The sequence below is a fragment of the Zingiber officinale genome, chromosome 2B, assembly GCF_018446385.1.
Source record: "Zingiber officinale cultivar Zhangliang chromosome 2B, Zo_v1.1, whole genome shotgun sequence".
NCBI classification, from domain to species: domain Eukaryota; kingdom Viridiplantae; phylum Streptophyta; class Magnoliopsida; order Zingiberales; family Zingiberaceae; genus Zingiber; species Zingiber officinale.
The window spans coordinates 24,696,821-24,710,932 of NC_055989.1; the positions used below are offsets into that span (position 1 = coordinate 24,696,821).

Sequence of the window (14,112 nt, forward strand, 5' to 3'; positions counted from 1 at the left end):
ATTTATCCTTGTTTGACATGATGGACTATGGTAATGCATGCAACCTAATAATTTTCTTAAAAACAAATTGATAATGAATGATACATCTTTCGTTTTACTTTTTTTAAAACCAGTGTCATTTTGGTGAGCATGTTTGCCGCCATCAAAATGGAAATCATGACCTTGACAAATCCTATACAATTTTAAAGAAAAGTATTAAATTTCATAGTGTTCATAGGAATGAGATGGTGGTGTGTGAAGACTAACACTTTGCTTGGTGGCATTAATCATTTGACATGTGCAACACTGGAGTTGCAATCTGTGAGCAAATTTTATGTTGAAGTTGAGCATATAAATTATGGATTTCGATCAATTTGTGTAATTTTACATGAAACTCTAATCCAGTATCTTTTCTCTTTGACAATTTGGCGTAATGGGTTCCTTCAGTTTTTCTTCTCAAAAGAGGATTGCAATACAACTCTATGATGGTTAGGATCTAACAACAAATAAGTTAAACATGATAGTTGGCTTACCAAGGGAAAGTTGGTGAGATTAGAGTGACAAGGACAAGATGGGGTTTAAACAAGGGAGGGAGTTGATGGATAAAGACTAAATAGGACCAGTATGCAAAAGAACAAATTTCTTCTCTTATACCACTTCACACTATACAAAATAATTTAGGCCTTAGTAATTTCACAAATGATTGTATGCCTCAATCAAATATCCTACAAGCGAAACAAGTGGATACCAGAATACACTTGAATAATTAATTGAATCTTGCTCTATAAACAAAAAAGTTAAGGTTCATATAATCCAAGAACAGAGTAGGAAACTATGTAATTATCACTTGGTATAAAAGGAGATAACCTGCCAGAATAGAATCCTTTGTGTAGGAGCACCAGTTGGATTACCCTCTGGCCACATGGGAATAACAATGTATGCAGTAAACCTCTCGTTTGCTCTTATTTTACTAGCAATTTTAAAAGCAATTTCAATGGGTATAAGATTATTGGCACCTACAAGAAGAAAATAACCATTTTTAAAATTGTAAGACAAACAAATCAAAAAGATAATGCAAATAGGGTCAATCTGTTTAAGAATATTCAACTAATCAACTAATGTCATTACAAGAAAAAAAAAGAACATGCTATTGCACTATTTCTATTATTAGAATAAGTAGACAAGTCATGATAAAAACTAATTCTTCTAAGATTTAGCACAAGACAAAGCATACAAATTAAATTATTTTTTTTCAAAAATTAAATAGAAACTATGGCATACCTATGGCATACCGAATTCAAGAGAATGAAATGGTCTTGTAAATGGATTGGTAAAACTCAACTTATGTATAATCATGTTATTAAATCAGTTTGGAAAATGTAATGTTGCAAGTATCTAAGGATACTAGAGCCGGAGACATTAAATAAAAACATCAAATCTCAAAATTATGATATTTGTTCATAGAGAAATCAAGACAAATGAATAGAAAACTCTATATGTAAATGAGCCTTAGAACATATAGAGAAATTCTAAGGTCATCTACTCATAGTTAAAGAGATAAATCAAATCCTTGTACTACCTTCTGAGTTGTAAAGTGCTGCAAATGAGCCAGCTAAGCCAAGCTTGATGATGAAGCTTGTTTGTTTATCTTATCAAGCTTGCCTATCAGAAAACTTTTCAAGTTTGAGCCAAGTTCAAGTTTTATAGAGCTCAACTAATTTCGTAGTTGTCCTTGTAATATAGTCAAATAGTTGATTGATCTAGTAAATAAAATTTATCTTGTTATTCATTTTTAATATAAAATAGATACTTTCAAACTCTAAAATTTGAATGATATCAAAATAATAGAGAAGTAATACTATAAATATGCATGTGTACTTACACTTTAATCTTTATATGTTCTAAAACTAAACAAATATGGTCATAATTGATTCTTAGATGACTTGGTACACAGCATTGTTAATGTACTATTCATGAGTATTGTTCATGAATCTTGAAAAGCATAGCTCACTAGCAATCAAGTTTAATCTTTACATGTTCGAACTAAAAACTAAACAAATAAGGGCATAATTGATTCTTAGATAATTTTGCAGACAACGTTGTTCATGTAATATCATGAGTATTACTCGTGATGTTCACAAGCAAAGCTCACTAGCAATCAAGTTTGTTTATTGTATTATATATTTTTAATATTGAATGAACATTAATAAACACTTATTAAGTAGAGTAGCAATCTTATTTATTAATATTATATAAATTTACACGCCTAAACCCATGGCAAGAATAAATAAATAAATAATAACGAATTGAGTGCCTAGCATTTAGTGCCAAAGGTTCTAAAAATAATTTGTTATTTTATTGACACTTCTTGGTTTCTTTTTGTTGAATCTAAAAAGCTCCAAGTCTCATATGGACAAGTGTAGTGGTCCATTATACAACCATAAATTGTTGTCTCTCTTGATAGCTTGCTTGAGCATTTGGAATTAGTTAGCCAATCAACTTTAGTGTGGTAATAAAGTAGGGGTCTAAGGTTCAATCGCACCTTTCTTAAAAGAATACGATAATTTCCCGAAGGGTGCACCCTAGGTTTGGGATTGCCCAAAAGGCACATCGAGATTTTAGAATGTCCAAAAGGCATAACTCTTTTTCGTTTTACCCATCTGCTAAAGTTGACTTTTTCTCCACTTTTCTCTCTCCTTTGTATGTAACATTTTTCCTCTCTTCTCTTTCCTATTAAATTAAATTAAATTAAATTAAAATTTAATAAATAATCACTAAATTTATTTATTTTTTATTTTAAAACTTTAATAAAAAATTAATAAATATAAAAAATGATTAATAAAATAATAAAAATATTTTTATTTGTTAATATCTAATTATAAAAGAATAAAAAATAACCAGTACCACAGCTTAACAGACTAGCATCACTGTGGTGCTTATGTTTTAAAACTAATACAACAACTTAAACGCTAACACTGTTGTGATGTTAATTTTTTAAAAATAATAAAGGGCATATTTGGACTCTAAAGCACTACAAAAATCTATAGGAGTTGGAATGGGTCCAATCGAAGTTCTCTAGCTCCGTTTTAACTGAAACCCATTGATGGAGGATATTTGGATTTTTCAAAAGTTGACTTGTAATGGAAGAGGGTAGTGCAGTGAAGGTACTGCCTGGTTTTGACATTTCTACGATAAGTTATGTGTATGTGTCAATTGTCTACTTCTAAAGGCCATAATACTCGGTTATCAAAGTGAGACATTCTACGCGCCAAATCGAAGTTCATTTAGAGATCTACATTTGCTACTGGATAAAACCCACAAAAATCCAATTTTGAGCCCAAAAAATATCATTTAAAGCCTTTTCAGGTCCATCAATGAGTTTCGATCAAAACTCATGGACTTAGAGAGCTTTGATAGAACTCATTCCAAGTGATATAGGTTTTTGAAGTGCTCTAGAGTCTATAGGTGCTCAAAGATATCAACTTGAAGTCATTAAAAGATTTTCAAAGTTTATGACTTTAAGGCAATTGGTACATACACATAACTTATCGTAAGGATGCCAGAATAAGACATGAACACCATAAATACTTTCACTATACTATCTTTCATTACATGTCAACTTTTCAAAAATCCAAAGTCCCTATGTCCATCAATGAGTTTTGTCATGGTATTAGACAAGGTTTAAAATTTCGACCCGTGCCGAGGTTTCGGTCTTGGACTGGAACGATACGGTTTCGGGATCGTATCATGCCGTATCGATATAGTTTCGGTATTTTTTAAATAAAAAATATATTAATTAAAAACTAAAATATTTAACATAAATATTTTTAAAAAATAAACAATATAAAAATAATCTTTAAAAAAGGAAAATATATGAAAATAGACAAATAAATAAATAAAAATTTTATTATAATTTTTAAATTAAAATAAATAAAATATGAAATTAATTAGATAATTTTATTAGGATTTAATAAAGTCTCTTTAGATTATCTTCATCATAACTAAGAGTTGATTAAAATAATTAACCTAAGTTTAATTAAAAAAAATGAAATCCGACACCACTCGCGAGCCCGCACGACTTCGGCGCTATCACGGGGTTGCGCGCCAAGCCATGGCCACGGGGATTACCTGACTCCTTCGGCACGACCGCGTTGGTCATGTGACCCCTCTACAGCGACCGCAGGGTCGCACGATGCCTCTGTGGCAGTAGAGGAAGGGTTATGCGACCCCTCCACTATTGTTGCAGGGTCAAGCGACCCCTCCGCCGTGACCACAGGGTCGCGTAACACGTCGCACCTATCGTGGGTCTGGTGCTGGGTTGTGTCGGTGCCAATTGCCGAGCAGAACGAGATGTTTCGCCCATTTCGCCCGTCTCGACACGGCACTTTAGACCATGGTATTAGAGCCTACCTCTCAAATTCGTATATGAATCTTTGGATTTTGTCAATTTTGCTTCTATCCTTCAAAGTTTTATGGTGTGTCTTGTTATTTTTTTAGGTTGATTAATTTCTTATCAACAACTTCTTTCTGGATTTTTTTAGTCAATCAACTTGTGATTGAGAGTATTGCATTGAGAGTTCTGATTCAGATTTTTTTCAAATGGCTATTGAGAATTTTTTTGGGAAGAATACCTATAGAGACCTTGGCTATCAAATTTACTGGAAAGAATTATGCAACATGGGAATTTCAATTCAAAATATTTCTAAAAGGGAAAGTTTTGGAGTCACATTGATGGGTCTTCTATGGCTCCTGAAGATGCTAAGGAACTTAGCCAATGGGAGACAAAGGATACTCGAATTATCTCTTGGCTTTTAAGATCTATTGAAGCTTATATGGTGAACAATTTAAGCCCCTTTGGTACAGCTAAGGAGATGCGGGATTATCTGAAGCGAATCTACCATCAAGATAACACTACAAGACAATTTCAACTAGATCTTGAGATTAGTAACTTCAGTCAAGATGATCTCTCTATTGAGCAATATTATTCTAGATTTCTTAATCTTTGGAGCGAATATTTTGGTATTATCTATTCAAAGGTACCAAAAGAGGCCTTAGCCAGTATTCAAGCGTTCATGAAGATAGTAGGCGTGATCAGTTTTTGATGACAGTGAGACCAGATTTTTAAGTTGCTCAGGTTGGATTGCTGAATAAAAATTCGGTTCCTTCTTTGGATGTATATCTTAGGGAATTGTTGTGTGACGAACAGACTGGCTACACAAGCTATTATAGGTGTATATAGGAGAAATATTATCAATGTTTCTTATGTTGCTCAAGGGAGGAACCGTGGAAAGGGTCAAATGCAGTGCTACAGCTGCAAAGAGTCTAGGCATATTGCTTGCAATTATGGTAAGAAAGTCTGCAATTACTGTAAGTGCATGGACACATTATCAAGGAGTGTTCTACATGTCCAAAAAATCAGTAGCCTAAGCTTTTCAAGCTGTTACCTTAATATTATTGGTCTTATTTCTATAGTCACTAGCACCAATCAGTCAATTCTTACTCCAAAAATGGTCCAACAGATGATTCTCGCATCTTTTTCCACTCGTACGCTTCAGGGCTAAGGTAAGACTACTTATTCTCCATGGTTTGTTGACTCTAGAGCATGACTGGGTCACCTGATTTGTTGCATAATCTACGGCAATATATTGGTACACAAAATATTCAAATTGCTAATGACAGTAATCTTCTAATTACAACCATTGGTGATCTAGGATCGTCTTTTCATCATATATTTGTCTCTCATAGGTTGTCTACAAGTTTAATTTTCATTGGTCAAATTGTGGATAACAACTGTGATGTACATTTCTCTCGTGGTGGTTGTATTGTACAGGATCAGGTGTAGAGGAAGGTGATCGTAAGGGGGCCTAAAGTGGGAAAATTATTTCCGTTGCAATTTACTGATCTAGAAATTTTTCCTTCTCTTCTATTATTGTTGTAAATAATGCTGATGTTTGGCATAAACGATTGGGTCATCTAAATAATGTGATGTTGTCTAATTTAATGAAGTATGGTTTTCTTGGTAACAATCATCAGTCTTTTAATCATCGATAGCCTCTTGCTTACTCTACTTGTAAACTGGGGAAAAGTAAAATTTTACCTTTTCATACTTATGATGGTCGTGCTAACACATGCTTTGAGATAACAGATAGTGATGTTTGGGTCATTGCTCCTATCATTTCCCATGCACAGTATAAATATTTTATGACATTCATTTACAGTTTGATAATGGTGTAGTCGAGGGTGGTCACTATTTTTAAAAAGAAATTAGCTTATATTGAGACACAATTCTTCACTTGTATTAAGGTTTTACAGTTTGATAATGGTGGCGAATATCAATCACATGACTTTCAAGCCCTTTTGCATCAGAAAGGTATTATATCTCAACGATCATGTCCTTGTACTCCCTAGCAAAATAAGGTGGTTGAACGTAAACACTGTCGCTTGTTGGATATGTTTCGCACATTACTCTTGGAATCTTCAGTTCCACCAAAATTTTGGGTGGAAGTTTTGTCTACTGTTGTTTATTTGATTAATCATTGCCTTCTCAACAATTGAACTTTGATTCTCCTTACTATCAGCATGCATCCTAATTATCACATGCTACACATATTTGGATGTTTTTGCTTTGTTCACTTGCCTTCTCATGAGTGTCACAAGCTTACAACTCAGTCCGTAAGATGTGCTTTTGTAGGTTACAATAATGCTTAAAAGAGGTTTTTGTGTATGATGTTGTTGCTATATTTCCATAAATGTGATTGTCTTTGAACATGAGTACTATTTTCCGTAACATGTTTCTCCTTCCAAAAATGTTCTTCCTAGCTTTGATGATATCTCTCCACCAATTGAGCAATTTAAACCTATAATTGTCTATCAACGATGACAACTCCTATCGTCACAAAATCCTTCCGACCTAATCCAATTGCCGGTGGCTCTTTGGAAATCCTCTCGCATTCGTTATCCTCTTGATAGATATGGTTTCTTTGCCACTTTAACAAATACCTACCTCTTATTCTCAGACAACTAAACATGCATGTTGGGTAAAAGCTATACAAGAAAAACTTCAAGCTCTTCAGGAGCATCACACTTGGGATATTGTTCCTTGTCTTACTGGTGTTAAGCTCATTGGTTGTTAATGGGTATATTCCATTGAGCTGCGGTTTGATGACTCACGTGACAGATATAAACAAAGGTTGGTGGCACTCGGCAATCGATAGGAGTATAGAGTAGATTATGAGGAGACATTTGTTCCAGTAGCCAAGATGATGACAATGAGACTTGTTCTAGCTATTGCTGATTCAAGGGTTGATTATTACAACAAATGGATGTAAAAAATGCTTTTTTGCACGGAGATCTTCAAGAAGAGATTTATATGACTCCGCTGGGTTATTTTCTACACTCTTTTCTGATGTTTGCAAGATGAAATGTTCACTCTATGGTTTGAAGCAGGCTCCATGTGCTTGGTATGATAAGTTCCACTCTACACTTATTAACTTCTCCTTTGTCCAAAGTTAATATAATTCCTCTTTGTTTCTTTGCAAACCTACTAACGAAATTGTCTTGCTTCTTGTATATGTTGATGATATTGTTATTACAGGACTGACTCTGCCTTGATTACTCAACTTTAAGAGCCTCTTCTGGGTTCATCTATACTATTTTTTAGGCCTTGAGGTGCATTCTACCTCAGTTGGAATTTTCTTACACTAATATAAATACCTCCAAGAGATAGTCGCTTTAGTTGGTCTGCAAGATGGTGATCCTGTTAATACCCCTTTAGAAGTAAATGTTAAATATCGCCATGATGAAGGTGATTTTTTCTCTGATCCCTCTTTATATAGACAACTAGTGGAGAGCTTGAACTATCTGACTATCACTTGGCCTGATATTTCCTTTGTTGTTCAATAAATTAGTTAATTTATAAACTTTTGTCTGGGTCTCTTCTTTTTTGTGGTTCTCCTATTCGTTTGATTGCATATAATGATGCTAATTGGACTGATTGCTCTGATACTCGACGTTCAATTATAGGTTGGTGCATATTTCTTATACCTCTCTGATGCGGACAAAAGAGCAAATCGAGAAAGCAATTTTAATATTTTTATTATTTTTATCAAGTTTGGTATTTAGGATATTTTTGTTAACTTCTAAAATTGGTATTTATGGTATTTGTTAATTTTAATTTTTTATATTTTTGAATTTTTAGTATGTTTAGAATATTTTCTTTCTATCAAGCTCTCTTTCCTTTCTTTGTGTCTTAGGGTTTTGAGTCTATATAGGTATGTTTAGTTGATGTTAAAGATAGTTTTTGATCAATACTAATTCGACCACGCCGTTCTTTTCCCCAAAGCTTCGAGTAGTTTTTGGATACCTATTTCCTGGTATTCTTTTGAATCAATAGCTTTAGTAGGTCGCTTCCGGTATTCGTACATGAATCAATGAAATCGATAGTCGTTTCTGATATTTGTGCGCAAATTAACGGATTCGATAGTTATCCGCTGCGTCAATTTGGAATCGAAGTCAATTCATTCTTGTGGAAGCATGTCGCTGAGAAGACAGCAACGAGTCGGCTATGCTTTTGATCGTGATATGGAGCAGTAATTTCGAGAGATGGATGTTTATGAAGATGTTCATAGGAGGAAGGAGTTTTTGTGTATAAGAAAGATATGAACGACAAAATCAAAATAATTGGAGATCCAATTTACGATGAAGATAGGATCGAGTCAACTAGCAAGCCCGTTTATAAAATGACGAAGTTGATAAGGATACGGACTTTGAAAAAAAAAAGGAATCAATTATTGAAATTTGTGCTCTGCTATATATAACAAAAGCTCGAGGAGCACTATCTGTGTTGGGTAGCGTTGTCCAAGAAACATCATAGAAGAAGTTGTTTTCATCCTTTTGCCTTTTTCTTTCAGAAGCACGATAGCAGTCGCATCCATCTTTCAGCATCTGCGACAGGATCCATCCAGGGCTTCGCCCCCTATTGAAGTCCTCTCCGTCTCAGCCTTCCGAGAAGAGCGAGGTCTCTGATCTTAAGTCCCCTGCTAAATTGTAGCCATACGCCTGGTGCTGATGACTCCAAGCAGGATCTCTTCAAACGCGTGATCTCCTACATGACGGTGGGGATCGACATCTCCGCCACCTTCAGCGAGATGGTCATGTGTTTTGCAACTTCCGACATCGTCCTCAAGAAGATGTGCAATCTCTATATCAGAAACTATGCACGTTGCCACCCGGACCATGCCCTCACTATTAACTTCCTGTAGAAGGATTGTCATAATGTGGACTCTATGATCCGTGGCCTCGCCCTCCGTAGCCTCTACTTCCTCAACCTCGTTGAGTACCTTGTTTCCCCCCTCACTAATGGGCTCGAGGAAGACAACCCCTATGTTCGGTGGTTGCGGTCCTTGGTGTCCTCAAGCTATATCACATCTCCGCTACTACATGTTTCGACTCTAATTTTCCAGCTTCGCTCAAGAACCTTATGCTCACCGGATGCCCAGGTGGTTGCAAATTGCGTATTTGGATTGCAAGAGATATGGAACTTGGAGGCCAATAATTTAGAGGAAGACAATAGGGGAAGAGAGACTCTTCTTAACAAGCAGACCATATACTACCTTTTGAATCAGATTAAATAATTCAATGAATGGGCACAATGCCCTATCCTTAAACTAATCTATAACTATGTACCTTCTGATAGAAATGATGTATTTGGCATAATGAATCTACTTGAGCACCAACTTCAGCATGCAAATGGAGTTGTTATCTTAGCTACAATAAAAGTGTTTTTGCATCTGACAATGTCAATAACCAATGTTTATCAGCAGGTCTATGAGCGCCTTAAAGCTCCTTTGCTCACTTTAGTGGGGTCAGGAAGTTTTGAGAAATCCTACGCAGTTCTGAGTCACTTGCATCGGTTGGTGATGCGTTCTCCTATGCTCTTCTCTTTTGACTACAAACATGTTTATTGCCAATTTAGTGGTTCATCATATATTAAAAAACTTAAACTTGAGATGTTGGCTGTCATTGCAAATGAGAGCAACACTTAAGAGATTGTGACTGAATTGTGTGAATGTTGATGTGCACATTGCAAGGGAGTCAATTTGAGCCATTTGAGCAAGGCTGAAGTCTTCCCTGAGTACCAGAGACATGGATTTCGACCTAGATTTATTTGGATTAGAAGGATATCAACAGAAGCTCATCGACGAAATCACTCGAACTTCATCACCCCGTGCGAATTGGGGCTCAAACAACCAATTGGCAGAAGATGAATTCGAGGACAAGAGCAGCGTCCACGATGTCATGCTCATCGACAGATCGACAAGGATTTTCAAAATCCAACAATTTAGATTTTACCGAGTTGATACCAGATGATCTTGCTCCTGGGCTACCACCTGATACTATTCTAAATTCGAAGGTGAATTTTCTCCACCATGGGGAGAATGATGCGGACATAAGAGCAAATCGAGAAAGCAATTTTATTATTTTTATTGAGTTAGGTATTTAAGATATTTTTGTTAATTTTTAAGTTTGGTATTTAAGGTATTTTTGTTAATTTCTATTTTTAGATTTTTAGTATGGTTAGAATTTTTCTTTTTGGTCAAGATCTCTTTCTTTTCTTTATGTCTTAGACTTTTGGGTCTAGATAAAGGTATGTTTAGTTGATGTTAAAGATAGTTTTTGATAAATACTAATTTGGCCATACCGTTCTTTTCCCCAAAGCTTTGAGTAATTTTTAGATGCCTATTTCCTGGTATTCTTTTGAATCAATAGGTTTAGTAGGTCGCTTTCAGTATTCGTGCGCAAATCAACGAAATCGATAGTCGTTTCCGGTATTTATGTGCAAATCAACAGATTCGATAGTTATCCACTACATCGCTCTCATTGCTTGGAAAAGTAAGAACCAAGATCGAGTGTCTAAGTCTTCCACAGAGTCAGAGTATCGCGTTATGTCCTCTGCCTATTATGAAATAGTTTAGCTTCAGGGATGGCTGGGTGAGCTTGGATTTCCCCAAATTGAGCCTACTCCGCTCCATGCGGATAATACTAGTGCTATTTAAATTGCTGCTAATCCAGTATTTCACTAGTGCACCTGTTGGTGCAATCAGTACTGCTAATCAAACTCAGGTTTTAATGTATGACAAAAGGTTAAAGTTAGATGTTGTGTGTTCCAAGTTGTTTATTAAGTGTGCAAGACTAAAAGACTTGATGGGACTTGACATTGGTTGAAGTCCAATTAGGTTTAGAAGACCTGATAATTAGTAGGAAGTTCAGATAGGTTGATAGCTTGCATCTGCAGGATCTGACAATCGGCTGAAGTCCGGATGAGACATCTGGCAGAAACACCTGATGGGTCAATAAGATCAGAGTCAAGTAAGTCTGCAAATGGTAAGTGAGGTAAGCACCGAAGGAGAGAGATCTAGTGAGGACAAGCCCAGTGGGGCTGAAGGTGTTGGTCAAACTTAGATCTATTTTGGAAGTCCAAGTTGAGACCAAGACTAGATGCTGGTCTTCGTAAGATAGTATATAATTCATAAATTTTATCTTGTTATGTGCTAACTCTATTTTGTAGGTTATTTTTTTGTTATTGGACTGATATGTTTTTACAAGAGTTAAGTGAAAAAAATCATCCTCGAATGAACAATGCTTGAGACGCCTCAAGTGCTTATAGGCGCCTCAGCTACGGTGATGGAGATGCCCAGAGCAGATTGGAGGCAGGCTCGCGCAGATAGAATTCGAGGCTGAAGTTTCGCTGAATGGAGGCATGTTGAAGCTGATGAAGGCGCCTTCAAGTGGATAGAGGTCGAAGATTTCGAATCGGATCAGCGACATTGGAGGCGCCTCATGGCATTAAAGGCACCTCCAATGACCTATATAAGGTAGTTTCAGCCAACACCTTAAACTACGCGCTTCCTCAATCATCTTGCTGCTCCGCCTTCGTGTTACTGCTGTCCTACGACGCTGCTACGCCCAACTACTGTAGACGGACCAATACCAACACTTGAGCTCAATCATTTCTCCGTCTTCATGTTAGGTAACACTTTTAAGTTAAGTTAATAATTGCATGAGGAAGTGTAGGTTTATTACACTTCCTTTCTTTTTTGTACTCGATTGCTCTACCGAAAGTTTACCGGTAGAGAATTTTAGTGGATTACCCATCAGGAAAGGTCCAAAGGGCCTAGGTCTTGGAGTAAGAGTCGTCAAAGACTCCAAACCAAGTAAATACTTATGTGTTCATTTTTCTGTCTTTTCCGTAAATACTCACTGTTTCCAAAACTGAAAAAGAAAAGTTTTTAAATATACATGATTCACCCCCTCCTCACGACATCGATCCTACAACACCAAGCACCTTGAAGTGGATTGTCACTCTATTCGTGAAGCATATGATGCCCACATCATCACTCTTCTATATATCACCACTAAACTCCAGACTGCTAATGTGTTTACTACTCTCTTCTTGTTGACAAATTGATGCTTGTTGATCACCCAACAACAATTTGAGGGAGATATCAATGGCAGAGATTGTGGAATTTATTTTACCAATATTATACTATTAGTTGTGTATATATTATTACCTAAAATAGATTATCTGTAATTAATATATTAGTTGTATATATTTTCTTACTCAAAATAGTTTGTTCAACAATTTCTATTAATGGAAAGGATCCTCAAGAGGAAGGCATTCAACCATTTACTCAAATTTGTTATCTTTTTCCCTTAATTTTTCTAATTAAAAAAAAATGAAGAGTTTAGTTTATTTAGGAGCATGCTCCTAGGATTATGTGTTCAAATGGACCTTGACACATGAACTATAACAACACCAGCCAAAGGTATAATTCTCTTCGTATAATTTGTCTAGGTTAAGATTATGGAGTTCAAAACATTCAAAGTTCTAGAATAGAAGAACGACAAAGTAGTTGAAGAACTTGTTATACCAGAATCGAAGATAGATAGAATTCATTGGGAAGACTGAAGAGGACTAAACAATTTAAGGAAAAAATTATCACTAGAAAGCTAGGGAACAAATAATTGGTGTAGTAAAAAATTTTCCCATCATTTCATATCTCGGAAATTTGTAACTAATTAGTAGATTGTTGAGGTAAAACTGATACCTTGAAGAACCTCAATGTAACAACAATTCTTGCATGAAGATAATTATGATAATAGGAAAAAAAAAATAAACAATACCCATAAGCATCTCAACAGAGAAGCAAATTTCCCTTAATACAACAAATGTCAAGGGCAAATTGCCAATAACTATACTATAATAAAAAAAGGTTCATGCTCACCTAAGTTCTTATTTGAATCCCAGCCAAATGAAGAACCCAGAAAATACTGATTCTCAATGTAAATGAAGTGTTGTGCAGCTCGGATGGCATGAATATAAGCTTGATGTATACTCATATCAATTAATACATTTTTCCCACAAACAAGGTTCTGAAAATGGAAGTTTTCAGGTTTACTTTAACTTACAATAAGAACTTTTTTAACTATTAAAATTGCAATAATAAGACATATGTGGATGTATACCTTATTGGAAGCATCGCTTGGATCTTTTGGGAAACCTTTTGCTGAATTTGAATCAATTGACCGGAAAATCTGGAATTTTTTAGCAATGTAGCTCTAAAAGTTATGACACATCAATATGTCAAGAATTAAAAGTTCTAAAGATAATTCTACCTGAACATGCCAAGTCTCAGGATCATTATCATTCCTGTATATTGTATCATCAATCCCTATAATATCTGGAATTCTGTCAATACTGAGCAATGAGTCATCTGATTTCTTTAACTTTTTGATCCCATGATGCTTTGCAGCTTTTAACCAACGCTCTTCAAAATTTTGCAGAACATCAAAAGCTGCTGGACCATCAATTCTACAGTGCATATCATGCCATGGTTCTCTAGGACCACTCTCATCATAGTTCTACAAATAATTTTTGTTAGAACAGAAGCTTATTTTCAAATAATTATGCAAACAAGCTAGACTCCAGTTAAAAGGATAGGGAAACTAGTTTGCTTGGTACAATTTGTCAGATTCATTTTTTGAAGAAAAAAATGTGATGAGTTAAACACAGGAAAAAATGGAAGTATAATTTTTCAGTATTTATAAAAAGAAGGACAAGGACAAATAATATCA

General features: G+C 35.3%; 1 protein-coding gene across 1 annotated transcript in view; it reads right to left on the reverse strand.

Moving 5' to 3' along the window:
- LOC122045499 (phospholipase D beta 1-like) overlaps positions 1 to 14,112 on the reverse strand; it is a 49,391-nt gene that overhangs the window by 25,885 nt on the left and 9,394 nt on the right. Inside the window, exons 3-6 of the mRNA XM_042605742.1 lie at positions 13,654 to 13,899; positions 13,504 to 13,572; positions 13,263 to 13,410; positions 847 to 995 (exon numbers count right to left, since the gene is read on the reverse strand). Of these exons, the coding sequence (XP_042461676.1) occupies positions 847 to 995; positions 13,263 to 13,410; positions 13,504 to 13,572; positions 13,654 to 13,899 (612 nt within the window). The remainder of the gene's footprint in view (positions 1 to 846; positions 996 to 13,262; positions 13,411 to 13,503; positions 13,573 to 13,653; positions 13,900 to 14,112) is intronic.